General features: G+C 36.6%; 2 protein-coding genes across 4 annotated transcripts; both read right to left on the minus strand.

Moving 5' to 3' along the window:
• Positions 1-5,559: 5,559 nt before the first annotated feature.
• Positions 5,560-6,934, minus strand: LOC131801681 (uncharacterized). Its single transcript, XM_059120607.1, has 2 exons — positions 6,468-6,934; positions 5,560-6,409 (listed from the first exon to the last, which is right to left on the minus strand). Exons 1-2 carry the CDS (start codon positions 6,485-6,487, stop codon positions 5,668-5,670), a joined length of 762 nt encoding a protein of 253 aa, XP_058976590.1. The 5' UTR covers positions 6,488-6,934; the 3' UTR covers positions 5,560-5,667.
• Positions 6,935-10,057: 3,123 nt separating this feature from the next.
• On the minus strand, positions 10,058-18,478 carry LOC131801585 (uncharacterized). Of its 3 annotated transcripts, none has more exons than XM_059120390.1 (5): positions 18,309-18,478; positions 14,041-14,110; positions 13,822-13,977; positions 10,966-11,118; positions 10,058-10,907 (listed from the first exon to the last, which is right to left on the minus strand). In XM_059120390.1, exons 2-5 carry the CDS (start codon positions 14,094-14,096, stop codon positions 10,166-10,168), a joined length of 1,107 nt encoding a protein of 368 aa, XP_058976373.1. In that variant the 5' UTR covers positions 14,097-14,110; positions 18,309-18,478; the 3' UTR covers positions 10,058-10,165. The 3 variants fall into 3 exon arrangements, with proteins under 3 accessions (XP_058976373.1, XP_058976374.1, XP_058976372.1); XM_059120391.1 differs by lacking the exon at positions 18,309-18,478 and adding an exon at positions 18,159-18,241; XM_059120389.1 differs by lacking the exon at positions 18,309-18,478 and adding an exon at positions 14,212-14,273.
• Positions 18,479-18,817: the final 339 nt, after the last annotated feature.

Raw genomic sequence — 18,817 nt, forward strand, 5'->3', positions numbered from 1 at the left:
AAACACCACGAAGTTTTGCTTCGGAGTTAAGGACAGGGTAGAAACCTACTATTTTAAATTGTCATCGGATAATATTTAGAGGTTGAAATAGACCATAGCTTTTGTGCAAAATCTACTAACATTTCCGTTGAACCGTTGAAAATGCTGAGATGCGCAAAGTAATGTAATAATGACAACAAGAATTCAGGCATTATTTGTTACCGCTTAAGAACCAAACCTAAATTGACACTGATTTATTAGCAGTCTAATTATGTATCCTAATATTTCATTTCAAAAATATTTCTAATCAGAAAAAAAAACTTTTCTGTAAATGAAGGTTGGTCAACAAAATGAAACAATTCAAATTACAAACAAGTCATTTAAGCCTTTGAGCTCCTAACATCCTAAATTAGAAATTCGCACCATACCGAATTTGAAACAAGCTCAATAAATGTACCGCATATTTGCAGGTGTCGTTATTTTGAGGCTACCAGAAAACATGGACCTATATAGACAGCTAGCTGAACCCGGCGCGCTTCGCTACTCCTTTCGCTTTTATTGAATTCAAAATTTTATATATGAATATTTGTTGGTTAAAAAATATAAATAAAAAAATCAGAATTTTTAAAAACGTTTTTATTGTAATACTTTATTGCGTAAACAAACAAATAGCTCGGTCTTCCAACGCGTGAACATGCCAGGAACAGCTGACCATGTGAAAAGCAGGAACATGCTACATTTAGTCCGCAAACATGAAGAAATTGTCCTTCGGATTTATTTATTTCATAGCAAATGCCAAGCGTGCCGGAAACTGCAATCTTTTGAAGTTGAAAGGCATTTCTGTTGCAATTAGAGAATTCGATGTAGCAACATACTTCCCAGTAATAATCATACCCTCAATTAAATTTTTGTTTAGTTTTTATACTCTCTACTTTAGTATGGAGGGTATATTAAGTTTGTAATTTCGTTTGTAACACCTCGAAATATACATTTTAGACCCCACAAAGTATATGTATTCTTGATCAGCATAAAATTCTATGTCGATTTAGCGATGTCCGTCCGTCTATCCGTCTGTCAGTCTGTGGAAATCACTCAAGCTTCCGAACGAAATAAAGTAGGTTGATAAAATTTTACTGAAATGTATATTATGTCTGCAGGACTTTTGATATTGAAAATAGACCATGTAGGTTCACGTTTTAATACAGCCCCCATATAACGATACCTCCCGATATTCGGTACTTTGATGATTTTAGAGACATTATTTGCCGGTATAGGTTCAAATTTGGTATTTGAAGTTCGTAATGCATACTACGACTATGACAAAAGATTGTCTGTGCAGGTCCACGTCTTCGTATACATTCGGTATTTTTAAGATTTTAAAACAATTTTTAACGGATTTTATTTTGTTGAAAATTGCCAAGTTCGTTCCAAATGGTAAAGGGCATTCAAAGTTCGGCCCGGCCGAACTTATAGTTTTTTTTACTTCTTTACTGTTAGCCTTATACCATTGCAAAGACGTTGTGGGTCAATGCTTCTTAATAAAATCATATTCCAATTTGAAACGATTTCAATATAAATTGACACACCTTCCATATTTCATTGAAATTGGAGGTACATACCGTGTTTGGTGCATAAAATATGTGACATCGGCCGAGAATATATGTGGGAGCTATATCAAAATTTTAGCCGATTTCTAATTAATTTGTCAAATTTACATTTACACCAAATTCCGCCACACATTCTGAATTTCATTGGAATAGGACATACATATGGTGTTTGGTACATAACATTCATGAGATCGGCCGAAAAATATATATGGGAGATGTAGTCAAATCTCAGCCGATTTCAATATAACTCGGCAAATTTATTTTTGTACCAAAATTTAGTCACTCATGCCGAATTTTATTGGAACCGAACATACGTATCGTGTTTGGTGCATCAAATATGTGAAATCGGACGAAAATATGTATGGAAGCTATGTCCAAATCTGGACCGATTTCAATATAATTTGACAAATTTATTTTCTGATCAAATCCCGTCACACATTTCAAATTTCATTGAAATTTAACATACACAGCGTATTTAATGCATCAAATACATGAAATCAGGCGAAAATATATATGAAAGCTATATCCAAATCTGAACCTAATATATTTTCTAATCGAATCCCGTAATCAAATCTGTAATCGGTCAATAGATATGTGCATATAAAATCCAAGTTTTTGGGAGGTACCTTCGATTCTGATGCTATATCTGCAGTTCCGAGTGGAATTTCAAAAATCTATAGCCTATGTTACTTTCAGGCGATGTTGTAGTATACTTGGAAATTTTCAGGAAAATCAGTGCAGCGGTTTTCGAGTCCATAAATTACAAACAAACAAACGTACAAACATTTTCCTCTTTTTAGATATAGATGATACGCCATAGGAGAGAACCCCCACTACAAACTGTAAAGATCGAATTAAAAAAATCTGTGAAATCACAGGAGAAAAACCACCCTCTCTCAGTACCAAATTTGGAAAAATTCCGTGGAAAAATTTGACTTAAATCATCAAAATACCGAATATCGGGAGATACCGTTATATGGGGCCTTACGAAAACATGGACCGTAATATCTCATTTTCAATACCAACCATCCTAGACAAAATACAAACTATTGTGCAAAATTTCACAGCTCTGCGTCAATGAATGTGGATCGTGATTTAAAACCGTTAAATCGACTTAGAATTGTATGCAGATAATAAATAAGTATACTTGATACGACGAATATTTAGATGTTACAAACGAAATGACAAATTTAAAATATATGACAAATTAAATTAAATTTAAATAATGACAAATTTCCAAAGTAGAGGATATAACAAAATAATTCGAAATTTTACGAATATCAATTGAACTTAACAAAAGCTTACGAACGGTAATTTGCTTACAAAACTGCATGGACAGTGTCAACAAACGGGTGAAAAAAAAGGTTTATGGAGGTTAAAATAATTCGCCAATGTTAATTTATTTTCACTTAGTTTCAGGATCAAGAGTAATCAATAATATTTTCTCAAAATACTTGAACATGCCTTAGGTAAAACGTGGAAAATTGAATTATCGAATAATTAGCCATTAAACCTCTTATTTTGTTGGTCTAGTATAATTAATATGTTCGCATCAATTCCTCATATTAACCATATAAAAGCAATACCTTCCGCTCTTTATTCTGCAGGGGTATTTTCCTTTTTTCAATGCTTTCTCATCAATCTTCACCCTGGTGATGCTTCTTTTACAATATCACAAGCGTAATTAATGCCACTTACATGCACATGTGATGGTGAATAATACCACATCGCATCGAAAGAAACAATCCCCGCGGGACTTTTCTCATCCATTTGAGAAAATCGTTAATTATAAATGCATTGATCTACAACTTATTACAAATTGTTTGAAAAGTAATCTCAAGATCAACCATTTAAGAAGCCACAGCTGGTTGTTATCCGGATGTCAATTCAGTTGAAAATTGTGGCTGAAGTCTCCAAACTATGGAAATTCGGCTGGATTTTGTTTCAGAAACCTCAAAAATACCAAAAATCGTCAGGTACCGTTATTTGGAGGCTATACCAATTATTGGATCTTCATAGAATATTTTTGCAAGGAGAGAACAGGCTTTTAGAGAACCCCAAATGTCGAGATTCAGCTGATTTGTTTGGAAATTGTGGCAGAAACCCCAAAATATCGAAAATCTGAAGGTACCGTTATACGGGAGCTATTCCTAAACGCAGCTCAATATAGCTCTTTCTCAATACCAATTAGCCTGCATAAAATACATACCTTTGTGCCAAATTTCAAAGCTCTAGATCAAATATTGTGATCTCTCTCGTGATTTCATCAGACGGACTCCCAACACTTATTCTGATCCGGAATATATATCGATATCTACCTTTTCGGTCTCCGACGAATACTTCGAGGTGTTGCAAACGGAATGACAAATTTAATATATCTTTTATGGTATGATGGAGAAAGAATTCTGTCGTATGATGACGATATTTTCGAATATACAGGGTGAGATAAAAAAGGCTGCAACAAAGTCGAACGCCATAATTTTTACTTTTTTATTTTAAATTTTATTGAATGAAAGCAAAACAAGTAAGCAAAGGCTGTAGTGTGCGTGCGGGGCCGACTATGTTATACCCTACAACACTACAATATGTCAGAATCCCCCTTATGTCTAAATCCATTTTGCAAGATTTCGCTTTTGAAATTAGGATTTTGACTAGGGACATTTGCCCAACATTTATGCGCTCCGTCGGGCTGTTAGTTGTTGTAGTCCAATTTACAGCTAAATATAATCCAATGGTCATCCAAAATGCTAGAATTCTTCCCGGTCCTTAACTCTCTTCACTGATCGGGCCATAATTGCGACCTGTAGAGTGATTAGAAATTAACATGGACAGACGGACGGACGGACATACTCGGCGAGACTCAGCTCGGCGAGATAGGAAGATCCACTTCGGCAAGATAGGAAGATCCACTTTCCTATGTGGGAAACCAATATTTCGTGGTGTTACATAATTTTTGGCCCAATCAAACTTATAATACCCCCAAGACATAGTGTTGTAGGGTATAAATAGCGGAAACACAATCAAATTTTAGAATAACTTTAGATTTGTTCGAATTGGCCACGTTTGGTACGAATTATGGCCTTCAAACGGCTCGAATGTTGCTCTGCGGTAGTTCGGCCTATTACCGGCGAGGAATCCGCTTCCTTGTGGTGATCGTCACTTTGGTATTTTTAGTGCCAACCTTGCTTTCCAAAATACTACTGACACAATAGTCCTACGGATTGGTATGCGGAGATTTTGGGTAGCGCGTGCTGAGAGCGATGGTGCTGAGTCCAGTTTTAATGTCCAAGGTCTGCGGCCAAAATGTTTGCGTACCCAAGGCCTTGATACACCTTCCAGAATATTTTCGCGATAATATTCAGCAAGAATTCTGATGTCACGGTCGATTAATACGAACGGAGAGTGACCATCGGCTGTTATTGCGGCCCACACCATCACCATGGCCGGCGCTTGAGTTCTGATGGTCAACCGAAGTTGCACATTTTCATCTGACCTCTTTGGCAAGTAAACACGATAAGGAATGTTTTCTCATCGGAGAAAATCAAATTCGGCAGTTCACCACTTTCGGCTACTCTTTAGCTCTTTTAAGTCTATTTTCTTTCTGTTGCGGTGTACGTTCTTGCACTTTTTGGAATTTCAATGGCTTTACCCTGAGCTCTTTTTTGAATATTTGCCGAATGGAATATTGTGATATGTTCAGCTAACGACCCATTTTTCGGCCACTGCGACATCTCACCCGTTATGCGACATCACTAGATCCGTTATAACAAAAGAGTATAACTTTAACAAGGACTTATTAGTCGTTCGAGAAAAAAGTTATTAAAAATACCTGATTTTATTCCAACAAACCTCGTAACTTCCCACCATCACGTTCTGACATTTTGTGATCTATACTCACAAGATTGGGTAAGTCATATTTTTAGAACACCATTCATCTCGAAGTAAAGGATCAGTAATAGGAAATGCAATAAGGTTTTATTGTAAATAATTTAATAAAGCGTATGTGAGTGTGTGAAGAACACACACATAGATATCAAAGCATATTTATTTTTATTTTGATACAACTTTAACGTTTACAAAATTATGTCGGTGTTGTAGGCTTTGATTCCGATCCGCTGCCCGGCTGCACTCCCTTGGCAGCATAGTGACAGCCCACACGTACGCATTGACTTAATTCCTTTTTCTGCAACCACGCATGCAAAAAGCCGGCCACAAAACAGGCATCTGACACTTCGGCCGAAGGATCGTCTTCGCCAGCTGACGGTGGTACATTGAATGTTTGAAATGTCAGTGGTCCAGGTGCGCAACCTTCACGAAAATAGTTACTAATCAAATCAATGCCATCGTCCCCTTTGTTTATAACAAAAATGATAGGCGCTTGTTTATTCTTTACAATGCCCTCAGCCAATTCTCTGGTACTTGAGGCACCCCAACATTCGCAGAATTCGTGAAACTCTGCCGAATTTCCAAATACAAAGAGAGCATTACTCACTATGTACAGCAAATGATTAAAATTCTGCCGGACTATGTGTTCGGCACTGAGATTAAGGGCGATATATCGACGACCCTGAATATAGCTACGAACAATGAAAGTCGTCACCGCTTCTCTTTTGGGAATAAAACATCCTTCAATGTAGAAGATTTGAACACGATTTTCTGGCCTCAAGATGGACGAGTTTTTATCGTTAATTGCAAATTCAAGGAAATTAACGGAAAACTGAGCTGAAGCACCACAGTTCGTATACAAGGCTCTGGAGTCATTGTATGATAAGGATACTCTGCGTCCAGTTGGAACATTCTCCACAGTTTGGACTCGTAGAAAACTGTAATGAGGGATGAATTAATGCAGTTAATGAGTAATGCTTGAATTCAATGGCTTACCTTCTGTCCATATCTTCCATTTTGAGTAGCCGACTGATTATTTTTGACGCCTGATCATCACCGCATGCGCTAAAAAATATTGCCTCTGTTCCCAGTTGTCTTAAGGCACGCACAGTTCGTAGTGCAGATCCGGAGAGTTCAACTTTCAGACTCCTAAATAATGAAATAACAAGATCAAATATTAAAAATAACACCTATGTGGGTAATAACATTTTGAGATTTTTCTATCGATATTTAATGCAAATTGACTTTTAAGATTGTTTGAATGAATGAGCTTTTAAAAGAATTTGCCGTGTACGTTACGTATGAAATGAGGTATAATAGGTGAGATAAAGAACTGCAATCAAATTCAGACTGCTGACATTTCTAAGCCACTCGTCCAACAAGTGTTAAAATTATTCCAGTGACAGCTCATTATATTGAGCTGAACATATCGCAATATTCCATTCGGCAAATATGGAAAATAAGCTCGGGGTAAAGCCATTGAAATTCCAAAAAGTGCAAGACTTACACCGCAATGGAAAGAAAATAGACTCAAAAGAGCTAAAGAGTTGCTTTGTTGACCGACAGTGGTAAACTGCCGAATTTGGTTTCGCCGATGAGAAAACATTCGTTGTCCAGCAGTTTGTAAACAAACAAAATGATCGTGTTTACTTGCCAAAGAGGTCAGCTGAAAATGTGCACCCTCTTTTGGCCACCAGAACTCAAGCGCTGGCCATGGTGATGGTGTGAGCCCATGGTCGCTCTCCGCTCGTGTCAATCGACCGTGGCATCAGAATAAATGTCGAATGTTATGGCGATAATATTCTGGAGGGTGTATTAAAACCTTGGACACGCAAACATTTTGGCCGCAGACCTTAGACATTCCAACAGGACTCAGCACGCGCCACCCAAGGATGGTTACAAAATGAGGTTCCTCGCTTCATTTCCAGCCAATGTCTCCGGATACAAATCCGTTGGACTATTGTGTCTGGAGTATTTTGGAATGCAAGGTTGGCACTAAAAATACCAAAGCGTCGATGACGATGGGACAAAATTTCGCTGAGCAATATTCGGGCAGCGTGTATGTTTCATTGGCCGTTTGAAGGCCATAATTCATGCCAAAGGTGACCAATTCAAACAAATCTAAACTTACTCTAAAATTTGATATGAAGTTTGACTTTGTTGCAGTTTTATTTTTTCAGTTTGCAGTTTTTTTTTATTCATTATCAGCATAAAGTAAGTCGATGTATCGATGTTCGTTTGTCTGACTGTCTGTCTATCAGTTGAAATCACGATACAGCCTGGTGATGCTTCTTTTACAATATCACAAGCGTAATTAATGCCACTCACATGCACATGTGATGGTGAATAATACCACATCGCATCGAAAGAAACAATCCCCGCGGGACTTTTCTCATCCATTTGAGAAAATCGTTAATTATAAATGCATTGATCTACAACTTATTACAAATTGTTTGAAAAGTAATCTCAAGATCAACCATTTAAGAAGCCACAGCTGGTTGTTATCCGGATGTCAATTCAGTTGAAAATTGTGGCTGAAGTCTCCAAACTATGGAAATTCGGCTGGATTTTGTTTCAGAAACCTCAAAAATACCAAAAATCGTCAGGTACCGTTATTTGGAGGCTATACCAATTATTGGATCTTCATAGAATATTTTTGCAAGGAGAGAACAGGCTTTTAGAGAACCCCAAATGTCGAGATTCAGCTGATTTGTTTGGAAATTGTGGCAGAAACCCCAAAATATCGAAAATCTGAAGCTATTCCTAAACGCAGCTCAATATAGCTTTTTCTCAATACCAATTAGCCTGCATAAAATACATACCTTTGTGCCAAATTTCAAAGCTCTAGATGAAATATTGTGATCTCTCTCGTGATTTCATCAGACGGACTCCCAACACTTATTCTGATCCGGAATATATATCGATATCTACCTTTTCGGTCTCCGACGAATACTTCGAGGTGTTGCAAACGGAATGACAAATTTAATATATCTTTTATGGTATGATGGAGAAAGAATTCTGTCGTATGATGACGATATTTTCGAATATACAGGGTGAGATAAAAAAGGCTGCAACAAAGTCGAACGCCACAATTTTTACTTTTTTATTTTAAATTTTATTGAATGAAAGCAAAACAAGTAAGCAAAGGCTGTAGTGTGCGTGCGGGGCCGACTATGTTATACCCTACAACACTACAATATGTCAGAATCCCCCTTATGTCTAAATCCATTTTGCAAGATTTCGCTTTTGAAATTAGGATTTTGACTAGGGACATTTGCCCAACATTTATGCGCTCCGTCGGGCTGTTAGTTGTTGTAGTCCAATTTACAGCTAAATATAATCCAATGGTCATCCAAAATGCTAGAATTCTTCCCGGTCCTTAACTCTCTTCACTGATCGGGCCATAATTGCGACCTGTAGAGTGATTAGAAATTAACATGGACAGACGGACGGACGGACATACTCGGCGAGACTCAGCTCGGCGAGATAGGAAGATCCACTTCGGCAAGATAGGAAGATCCACTTTCCTATGTGGGAAACCAATATTTCGTGGTGTTACATAATTTTTGGCCCAATCAAACTTATAATACCCCCAAGACATAGTGTTGTAGGGTATAAATAGCGGAAACACAATCAAATTTTAGAATAACTTTAGATTTGTTCGAATTGGCCACGTTTGGTACGAATTATGGCCTTCAAACGGCTCGAATGTTGCTCTGCGGTAGTTCGGCCTATTACCGGCGAGGAATCCGCTTCCTTGTGGTGATCGTCACTTTGGTATTTTTAGTGCCAACCTTGCTTTCCAAAATACTACTGACACAATAGTCCTACGGATTGGTATGCGGAGATTTTGGGTAGCGCGTGCTGAGAGCGATGGTGCTGAGTCCAGTTTTAATGTCCAAGGTCTGCGGCCAAAATGTTTGCGTACCCAAGGCCTTGATACATCTTCCAGAATATTTTCGCGATAATATTCAGCAAGAATTCTGATGTCACGGTCGATTAATACGAACGGAGAGTGACCATCGGCTGTTATTGCGGCCCACACCATCACCATGGCCGGCGCTTGAGTTCTGATGGTCAACCGAAGTTGCACATTTTCAGCTGACCTCTTTGGCAAGTAAACACGATAAGGAATGTTTTCTCATCGGAGAAAATCAAATTCGGCAGTTCACCACTTTCGGCTACTCTTTAGCTCTTTTAAGTCTATTTTCTTTCTGTTGCGGTGTACGTTCTTGCACTTTTTGGAATTTCAATGGCTTTACCCTGAGCTCTTTTTTGAATATTTGCCGAATGGAATATTGTGATATGTTCAGCTAACGACCAATTTTTCGGCCACTGCGACATCTCACCCGTTATGCGACATCACTAGATCCGTTATAACAAAAGAGTATAACTTTAACAAGGACTTATTAGTCGTTCGAGAAAAAAGTTATTAAAAATACCTGATTTTATTCCAACAAACCTCGTAACTTCCCACCATCACGTTCTGACATTTTGTGATCTATACTCACAAGATTGGGTAAGTCATATTTTTAGAACACCATTCATCTCGAAGTAAAGGATCAGTAATAGGAAATGCAATAAGGTTTTATTGTAAATAATTTAATAAAGCGTATGTGAGTGTGTGAAGAACACACACATAGATATCAAAGCATATTTATTTTTATTTTGATACAACTTTAACGTTTACAAAATTATGTCGGTGTTGTAGGCTTTGATTCCGATCCGCTGCCCGGCTGCACTCCCTTGGCAGCATAGTGACAGCCCACACGTACGCATTGACTTAATTCCTTTTTCTGCAACCACGCATGCAAAAAGCCGGCCACAAAACAGGCATCTGACACTTCGGCCGAAGGATCGTCTTCGCCAGCTGACGGTGGTACATTGAATGTTTGAAATGTCAGTGGTCCAGGTGCGCAACCTTCACGAAAATAGTTACTAATCAAATCAATGCCATCGTCCCCTTTGTTTATAACAAAAATGATAGGCGCTTGTTTATTCTTTACAATGCCCTCAGCCAATTCTCTGGTACTTGAGGCACCCCAACATTCGCAGAATTCGTGAAACTCTGCCGAATTTCCAAATACAAAGAGAGCATTACTCACTATGTACAGCAAATGATTAAAATTCTGCCGGACTATGTGTTCGGCACTGAGATTAAGGGCGATATATCGACGACCCTGAATATAGCTACGAACAATGAAAGTCGTCACCGCTTCTCTTTTGGGAATAAAACATCCTTCAATGTAGAAGATTTGAACACGATTTTCTGGCCTCAAGATGGACGAGTTTTTATCGTTAATTGCAAATTCAAGGAAATTAACGGAAAACTGAGCTGAAGCACCACAGTTCGTATACAAGGCTCTGGAGTCATTGTATGATAAGGATACTCTGCGTCCAGTTGGAACATTCTCCACAGTTTGGACTCGTAGAAAACTGTAATGAGGGATGAATTAATGCAGTTAATGAGTAATGCTTGAATTCAATGGCTTACCTTCTGTCCATATCTTCCATTTTGAGTAGCCGACTGATTATTTTTGACGCCTGATCATCACCGCATGCGCTAAAAAATATTGCCTCTGTTCCCAGTTGTCTTAAGGCACGCACAGTTCGTAGTGCAGATCCGGAGAGTTCAACTTTCAGACTCCTAAATAATGAAATAACAAGATCAAATATTAAAAATAACACCTATGTGGGTAATAACATTTTGAGATTTTTCTATCGATATTTAATGCAAATTGACTTTTAAGATTGTTTGAATGAATGAGCTTTTAAAAGAATTTGCCGTGTACGTTACGTATGAAATGAGGTATAATAGGTGAGATAAAGAACTGCAATCAAATTCAGACTGCTGACATTTCTAAGCCACTCGTCCAACAAGTGTTAAAATTATTCCAGTGACAGCTCATTATATTGAGCTGAACATATCGCAATATTCCATTCGGCAAATATGGAAAATAAGCTCGGGGTAAAGCCATTGAAATTCCAAAAAGTGCAAGACTTACACCGCAACGGAAAGAAAATAGACTCAAAAGAGCTAAAGAGTTGCTTTGTTGACCGACAGTGGTAAACTGCCGAATTTGGTTTCGCCGATGAGAAAACATTCGTTGTCCAGCAGTTTGTAAACAAACAAAATGATCGTGTTTACTTGCCAAAGAGGTCAGCTGAAAATGTGCACCCTCTTTTGGCCACCAGAACTCAAGCGCTGGCCATGGTGATGGTGTGAGCCCATGGTCGCTCTCCGCTCGTGTCAATCGACCGTGGCATCAGAATAAATGTCGAATGTTATGGCGATAATATTCTGGAGGGTGTATTAAAACCTTGGACACGCAAACATTTTGGCCGCAGACCTTAGACATTCCAACAGGACTCAGCACGCGCCACCCAAGGATGGTTACAAAATGAGGTTCCTCGCTTCATTTCCAGCCAATGTCTCCGGATACAAATCCGTTGGACTATTGTGTCTGGAGTATTTTGGAATGCAAGGTTGGCACTAAAAAATACCAAAGCGTCGATGACGATGGGACAAAATTTCGCTGAGCAATATTCGGGCAGCGTGTATGTTTCATTGGCCGTTTGAAGGCCATAATTCATGCCAAAGGTGACCAATTCAAACAAATCTAAACTTACTCTAAAATTTGATATGGAGTTTGACTTTGTTGCAGTTTTATTTTTTCAGTTTGCAGTTTTTTTTTTATTCATTATCAGCATAAAGTAAGTCGATGTATCGATGTTCGTTTGTCTGACTGTCTGTCTATCAGTTGAAATCACGATACAGCCCACACTTTTTGACGGAGAGCGTCAAAATTTAACAGAACAATTTGTATTGTGTCTAGAATGTTTGGTAGTGATATATGTCGGTCCACGTTTTGGTATAGTCCCCATATAACGGTACCTCCCGATATTCAGTATTTTGATGATTTTTGCCACACTTTTTTCACGGATTTATCTAAAAAGTTGTATTTGTGGGTCCCAATGGGTTTTAGCTCCATTGGCGAAACATTGTATGTGTAGGGTTTTCTATAACCCCATATAGCGGTACCTCCCGATATTCGGTATTTTGTTTATTTTTGTCACATTGTGCCACGAATATGTCTAAAAATTGGTATATGTGGGTCATAATGGGTTTCCTTTGCCCAAAGGTGGAGGGTATTAGAATTTCGGCCTGGCCGAACTTAATGGTTTTTTACTCTACATCATATAGTAGTAAGGGTATTATGTATTTGTGCATTTGTTTGTAACATGGAGAAGGAAGCGAGGTAGACCTATAGTAACTTTTGAGGATCTTCATAGAATCAGTTTATGAGTCGCTTTATGTATGTCAATCCGTCAGTCCATATATTTTTGTGAACAAAATGCAGGTCACATCTTTTATCCGATTGAGATCAAATTTTGTAAACAATATTTGTTTGGCCCAAGGACGACCCCTATTTAAATTTGTGAGAATCGGTTCAAATTTAGATATAGGTCCCATATATATTTTCAACCCATTTCGGCCAATGTCACCAAATGACCAGTTTTAGTCCAAGTGACCCGCATTTCCATCCGATCGAATTCAAGCTAGAAGCAAATACATCAAATTTGAAAAAGAAAACGGTCCAGATATAGCTATAGCTCTCATATATATGTTTCATCCGATTTGGGGTCTTTAGCCCCTCACAATCGCAATATACACTCCACAAGAATGATATTTTATACCGGGCATCAGATACTGCTCGAAAATACGTATGCCAAATTGTATCGGGATCAGTTCAGATTTTTATATAGCTTCGATATATTTCTTCATCCTTTTTACGGTTATTGCTTCACCATAGTATGGAGGGTATATCAAGTTTGTTGTTCCATTTGTAACACCACGAAATGTGCATTTTAGACCCCACATCGATTTAGCGATGTCCGTCCGTCTCTTGAAATCACTCTAGCTTTCGAACGCAATGAAGTAGGTTAATAAAAATTTATTCAAATGTATATTATGTCTGCAGGACTTTTGGCATTGAAAATGGGTGTAGGTCCACGTTTAGCCCCCATACAATGGTACCTCCATATTTTCGGTATTTTGGTGATTTAAGCTACATCATTCATTATTCAGGGTATTCAATGTTCGGCCCGGCAGAACTTACAGCTTTTGTTTACTTGTTTGCAATTATTTTCTTCCGCAACTTTTAAATTTGTATATTTGTTTCATTGTGTTATACACTCACATATTTAGTTTGTTCCAGAACCTGCAAGAATCCACTAGTGTTGTAATTTTATTCTACCTTATAAAGAAAAATCGGTTATCGTGGTAAAAAGTTTTGTATTCTTACAATTCTGGAACAGACCGATTGTTAATTTCCATATTATAACTCACTCATTAATATTTATGTCGGATGTAATTTCTGAAAATTTATCAAAATTCACATCCGCATCAAATTTATTCCAACTTTGTCTATGACGCCTCAATATATTTGGATCGTCTATGCTTGCATTATAGTTGAGAAGCAGGTTGCCAAATGCTAAAACTTTTCTGAAATGCATAAGTTTATATATAAGTTTGCGAGTTGTAATAAAATGTATGAAATATACATACATTGTTGAAATTTGTTTTGTGTTCACACATGATAATCTGGAGCATGAGAGATCCATTATGGTGTTAATATCTGAAAAAATAGGAAAATACTTAATTAATAGAAAATAAAAACAAACAGTAAAAAGGCCAAAATTCGGCGGGCCGACTTTATGGTACTCAATACCACTGTACCCATTTAGTAGAGATACCCGTAACAAATAAACGTTTATATTGGGAATTTATGATCATAACTACTTTAAACTTTTTTGAATGCATATTATGGTTCTACGTGTAATAATCCATCCAATTGGGGTTGATTTGGAGCACACCAACCGTGAAATCAGATGAAGATATGAATGAAACCTATATCTAAATATGAACCGATTTAGTAAAATTTGGCAGAGGTATGTCTGGTACCAAATATCATTGATTTGGTTTGCATATAGCGAACGTGAGGGCCGGATCAATCAAACAATAGGGTGAGATAAAAAAAAACTGTAACAAAGTCAAACGCCATAATTTTTACATTTTTTTTTAAATTTAATTGGATGGCTGCAAAAAATGTCGGAAATAGCATCAAATTTTAGAATAAGTTTAGATTTGTTCGAATTGGTCACCTTTGGCACGAATTATGGCCTTCAACCGGCCAATGAAACCGTCACACGCAGCCCGAATGTTGCTCTGCAGTATTTTGGCCCATTCCCGGCGAAGCGCTTGTTTGAGGTGATCGACACTTTGGTATTTTTTAGTGCCCATGACCGGCGCTTGAATTCTGGTGGCCAATCGAAGGTGCACATTTTCAGCCGACCTCTTTGTCAAGTAAACACGATCATTTCGTTTGTTTACAAACTGTTGGACAACGAATGTTTTCTCATTGGAGAAAATCGAATTCTTCAGTTCACCACTTTTGGCCAGCCAAATATAAAGCAATCACGCTTGAATTCAATCACGAATAAGTTTTTTTCTGGAAAATTTTCAATAATAAGCTTTTGTACGCTTGTAAACAATATAATGAGCTGTCACTGGAATAATTTTAACAGCTGTCGGACGAGAGGCTTGGAAATGACAGCAGTCTGAAGTTTGCTGCAATTTTTTCATTTCACCTTGTATATTATTTAATACGGCTAAAACGTTCCTCAGCAAATAATGGTTTTAGGCCCTAGGTCTTTTTGGACCAAATCCGTTTCAGGGCATGTGGAGCCGATCTAGCGATGTCCGTCCACCCGACCGTCTGGCTGTCTGGCGTGTGTGCACGATAACTCTCGAAGGGAGCATACGATTTGGTCCAAACTTGGTACATTGTAATATTATTGTCAATATTATTGTCACTTTGCAAATCCGTATTTTTACATCAGTGCTATGTCAGTATTGGTGCACTCCGTCAAGTACCTCCCCCACAAAGGTTCAAAATATTGAATAATTATAGCTCTTATAAAATGTGATCTAAGAATCCGATGGACTTCAAACTACGCATATCACGATATTTGTATTAACAAACTCCTTCTTGTATCTCCCCCACAAAAGGTCAAAGTTTTGAATAATCAAAACGATTATTAAATCCAAAATAAGTATCCGGTTCTCCTCATATTTCACACATCCCATTATATATCGATATATCGGTTCATTCCTTCTGGTACCTCTCCCACAAAGGGTCAAAATTTTGAATATGCATGAAACTCATAAAGACCGAAAATGGCATTCGATTCCATTCGATGTTATAAAGATGGTAGAGATCGGACAATTTCTTCTGGAAACTCCCTCCCTTCAAGATTTTGAAAAACAAAACTCTCAAAAAAGCCGAATAAGCATCCAACTCTCTTTAAATTTCACACACACAAACATTTTCGCTAACACATGATCTGTTGGAATGATAATATATATCTGTGAACCCCTTCTGATGCCTCATTTACAAAGGCACACAATTTTCAATACTGCATCGGTCATAACTTTCGAAACAACTCAGCAATTCTTTACAATTTGCTATATCTAAATATTTCTCTCAACCAGAAACTTGAGATGAATGTGAAATTTATTATTATTATTCTTGTAATGTTATTTTTATCTGTATTAGATAAATTATGATAAATTATCACATATTTCATATAAAGTGGAAGAAGTAACCAATGGAACCCAAACCTGACATCATATATTTATATCATACTAGCTGGCCCGGTCCGCGTTGCCGGCCCGTAGTTTTTGTCTATTATGCATATTTGTCAAAGCATAATTATTCATAGATATGACTGTTATAAGTGTTCATGTACTGGTCGATTAATTTTTAATTTTTAGTCAAATGAGCAGTAATTTGGAATTTACTGTACTTTGTACAACTCATAATTGAGGGCTAATTGATTTAGGAATAGGCAAAGTTTATTACTTCTTTAAACCCATTAGCACCTCAGATTGTGCATTAGAGTCCTCAAGTCGCCCTAACCATGTCGGTCTGTTTGTCCGCCAAAAGGTGGACTTGAGGGGGTACTATTACATGGAGAAAATTCTAAAATTTGTAGATATGTTGAAATTTTTGTGTAAGATTTTCACCCCCAAATACACATTTTTAGCCAAATCCTTTGAAATATGGTAAAATGCGAAACATCGACCTACATTGAAAACTTTCTTCACCCCTTATAATCCAAGATGACAAATAGAGGCCAAATCGAAAATATAGCAGAACAACATAGCATGTCAAACTGAAAAAAAATCACGTTATTTAAATAAGTAAAAATAGTTTTATCCACCTCATAATTGAGGTCAGACTGATTTCAGAATAGTCAAATGTTATTACTATTTTACACCCATTACCGTAATATGGGAACTAATTTCATTTGTCATATAAATTGTAAATTGGAGACCCCATAAAGTCCATATTTTTCATCATAGTATAATTCAATGACGATTCAACAAATATTCGGTCCCGTGCTACTTTCTTATATTTGTAATTTGTTCATGTTTTCACAATTTATTTCATATAGATGTATATCCCAAATCTACGTTCCCAACCAATATTTTCTTGGGGGTTACAAATTCAATAGAATACAAATTTTTCTTTTCTGACCACACATTAGATGTGAAAGTGGACTTGGGAATACTCCAATGTGGGGACTTTACATGAATAAATTTATATGTGGCAATTATCTGTACGATGGTTCTTTACCCCAGGGTAGCATAAATACAATTTTTTAATGGTCAAGAACAATATGGGCCCTACTCCGAGAATTTTCTACTCCCTTAGAAACAAAGATGCCAAATAAGGGCCAAAAATAGAAGAAAATGACGAAGACTCCAAAAATAGCTTAAATCATACAATGGTTATTTATGATCGATATCATATATCATATTGCAGGTCATGCAAAAGCGATTTAAGGTATCTTAAATGTTCGGGAAGAATTTTTGGAAGGATAGAAATCCTTTTCTTACTAAAAGTCCCATTCGCTCTACTATTTTGCACCCTTTATATTTGGTACTTTACTCATTGTAGTCCCAAAAATTTTTGCATTTTGAGCTCTCATTGGACGGATTATTGTCACGAATTCAAAAATAAAATATAAAAAACACTACAAATGTACATTAGAAAAAAGTAAGTCAAAATGGAAAAAATCATGCAAAATAAAACATTACTATTGTCAATTTCAAAAGTCAAAATGAAAATGTTAATATATCACATTTTTACGTGATTTTTTGTATATTATCCCTTTCGGATAGGAGACAATTCCGAATTTGTATGAATCATTAAAATCAGTTCAGCGGTTCTTAAGTTATAAGCGTAGTAACTAACACAACTTTCATTTATATATATAGATTTATTTAGGTCCGATACAAAATGGACAATATTGGCCCATTCCTTTGGAACCTACTCCAAAGAGGGTCAACAATTTGAATAATCAGAACAAAAGTCAATATTTAAATATATTTAAATAATCGAGGGTATACATCTGTCGGCAAAACCGACGGATACTTTTTAACTTATTATATTTAAATATATTTAAAACAAAGTAAGGTTCATTTATGATTGCTTTCTATACACATGAGTCAGCCATGGTGTTTAATAGAAGAATTAGATGAGAATATAATCCTTAATAAACAAAGATCAACTGAAAATAATGTATTAATGTTAAATCTATAATATTAACTAAATCTACCAGCTCGGCTCAGTGATAGGATCACGTGACTTCAAACTCTCCATGATTTCAACTTTTTGAAAATGTTCGCAAACTAATATTAACAGATAGCAATGCGTCACTTTTCTTTAATAATTTTATATTGTTAGTATTACAATTCGATTCACCCACTTGCTATATATATTTTGCTAAGAAATTATGTTTTATTCAAATAATTTCACTGCTTATTTTGAAGTTTAGCACAATTAATCATGGTAATGTTTAAAAATATCACAAAATCAAGACATATTATTTTGAGATTAATTTTTTTTTTTCTTAATTTTCTTTTTTCTAGTATATTCCTCGACGATTTATAGCAGACTGAATCAAATTCTCTCCTATGTTTTTGTAATTTGAAAGATTTATTTACATTTTTATTCATTTGCGGTTTTGGCGAAATGTTTTACAGTTGAAACCCACAACAACGAACATGGTTGATTGGGAACCAGTCCGACCTTATAACGTATAGTGTAGTGAATATTAATTTATGGAAAGTAGTCAGGTTTCACTGTAATTCTGATGAATTTTATTATTTATGTATTTATTTTTGGGCTTTAGGTTTTCAAAACTAAAATCGTATTTAAAATTAATTAAATTATGTGAAATCACCCTAAAGGTTACAATTATGGTCGACAGCATGT

Source organism: Musca domestica, unplaced genomic scaffold, assembly GCF_030504385.1.
Source record: "Musca domestica strain aabys unplaced genomic scaffold, Musca_domestica.polishedcontigs.V.1.1 17, whole genome shotgun sequence".
Lineage (NCBI taxonomy): Eukaryota > Metazoa > Arthropoda > Insecta > Diptera > Muscidae > Musca > Musca domestica.

What these genes read in the sequence shown, in the direction of transcription:
- LOC131801681 (XM_059120607.1), bottom strand. Translation starts at nt 6,487, where the DNA reads ATGGAAGATATGGACAGAAG. An exon ending in ATGGAAGATATGGACAGAAG is followed by an intron (nt 6,410 to 6,467) that starts GTAAGCCATTGA and finishes CCCTCATTACAG; the next exon opens with TTTTCTACGAGTCCAAACTG.
- LOC131801585 (XM_059120389.1), bottom strand. An exon ending in TCCGACATAAATATTAATGA is followed by an intron (nt 11,119 to 13,821) that starts GTGAGTTATAAT and finishes TTCATTATTTAG; the next exon opens with GAGTCTGAAAGTTGAACTCT. An exon ending in ATGGAAGATATGGACAGAAG is followed by an intron (nt 10,908 to 10,965) that starts GTAAGCCATTGA and finishes CCCTCATTACAG; the next exon opens with TTTTCTACGAGTCCAAACTG.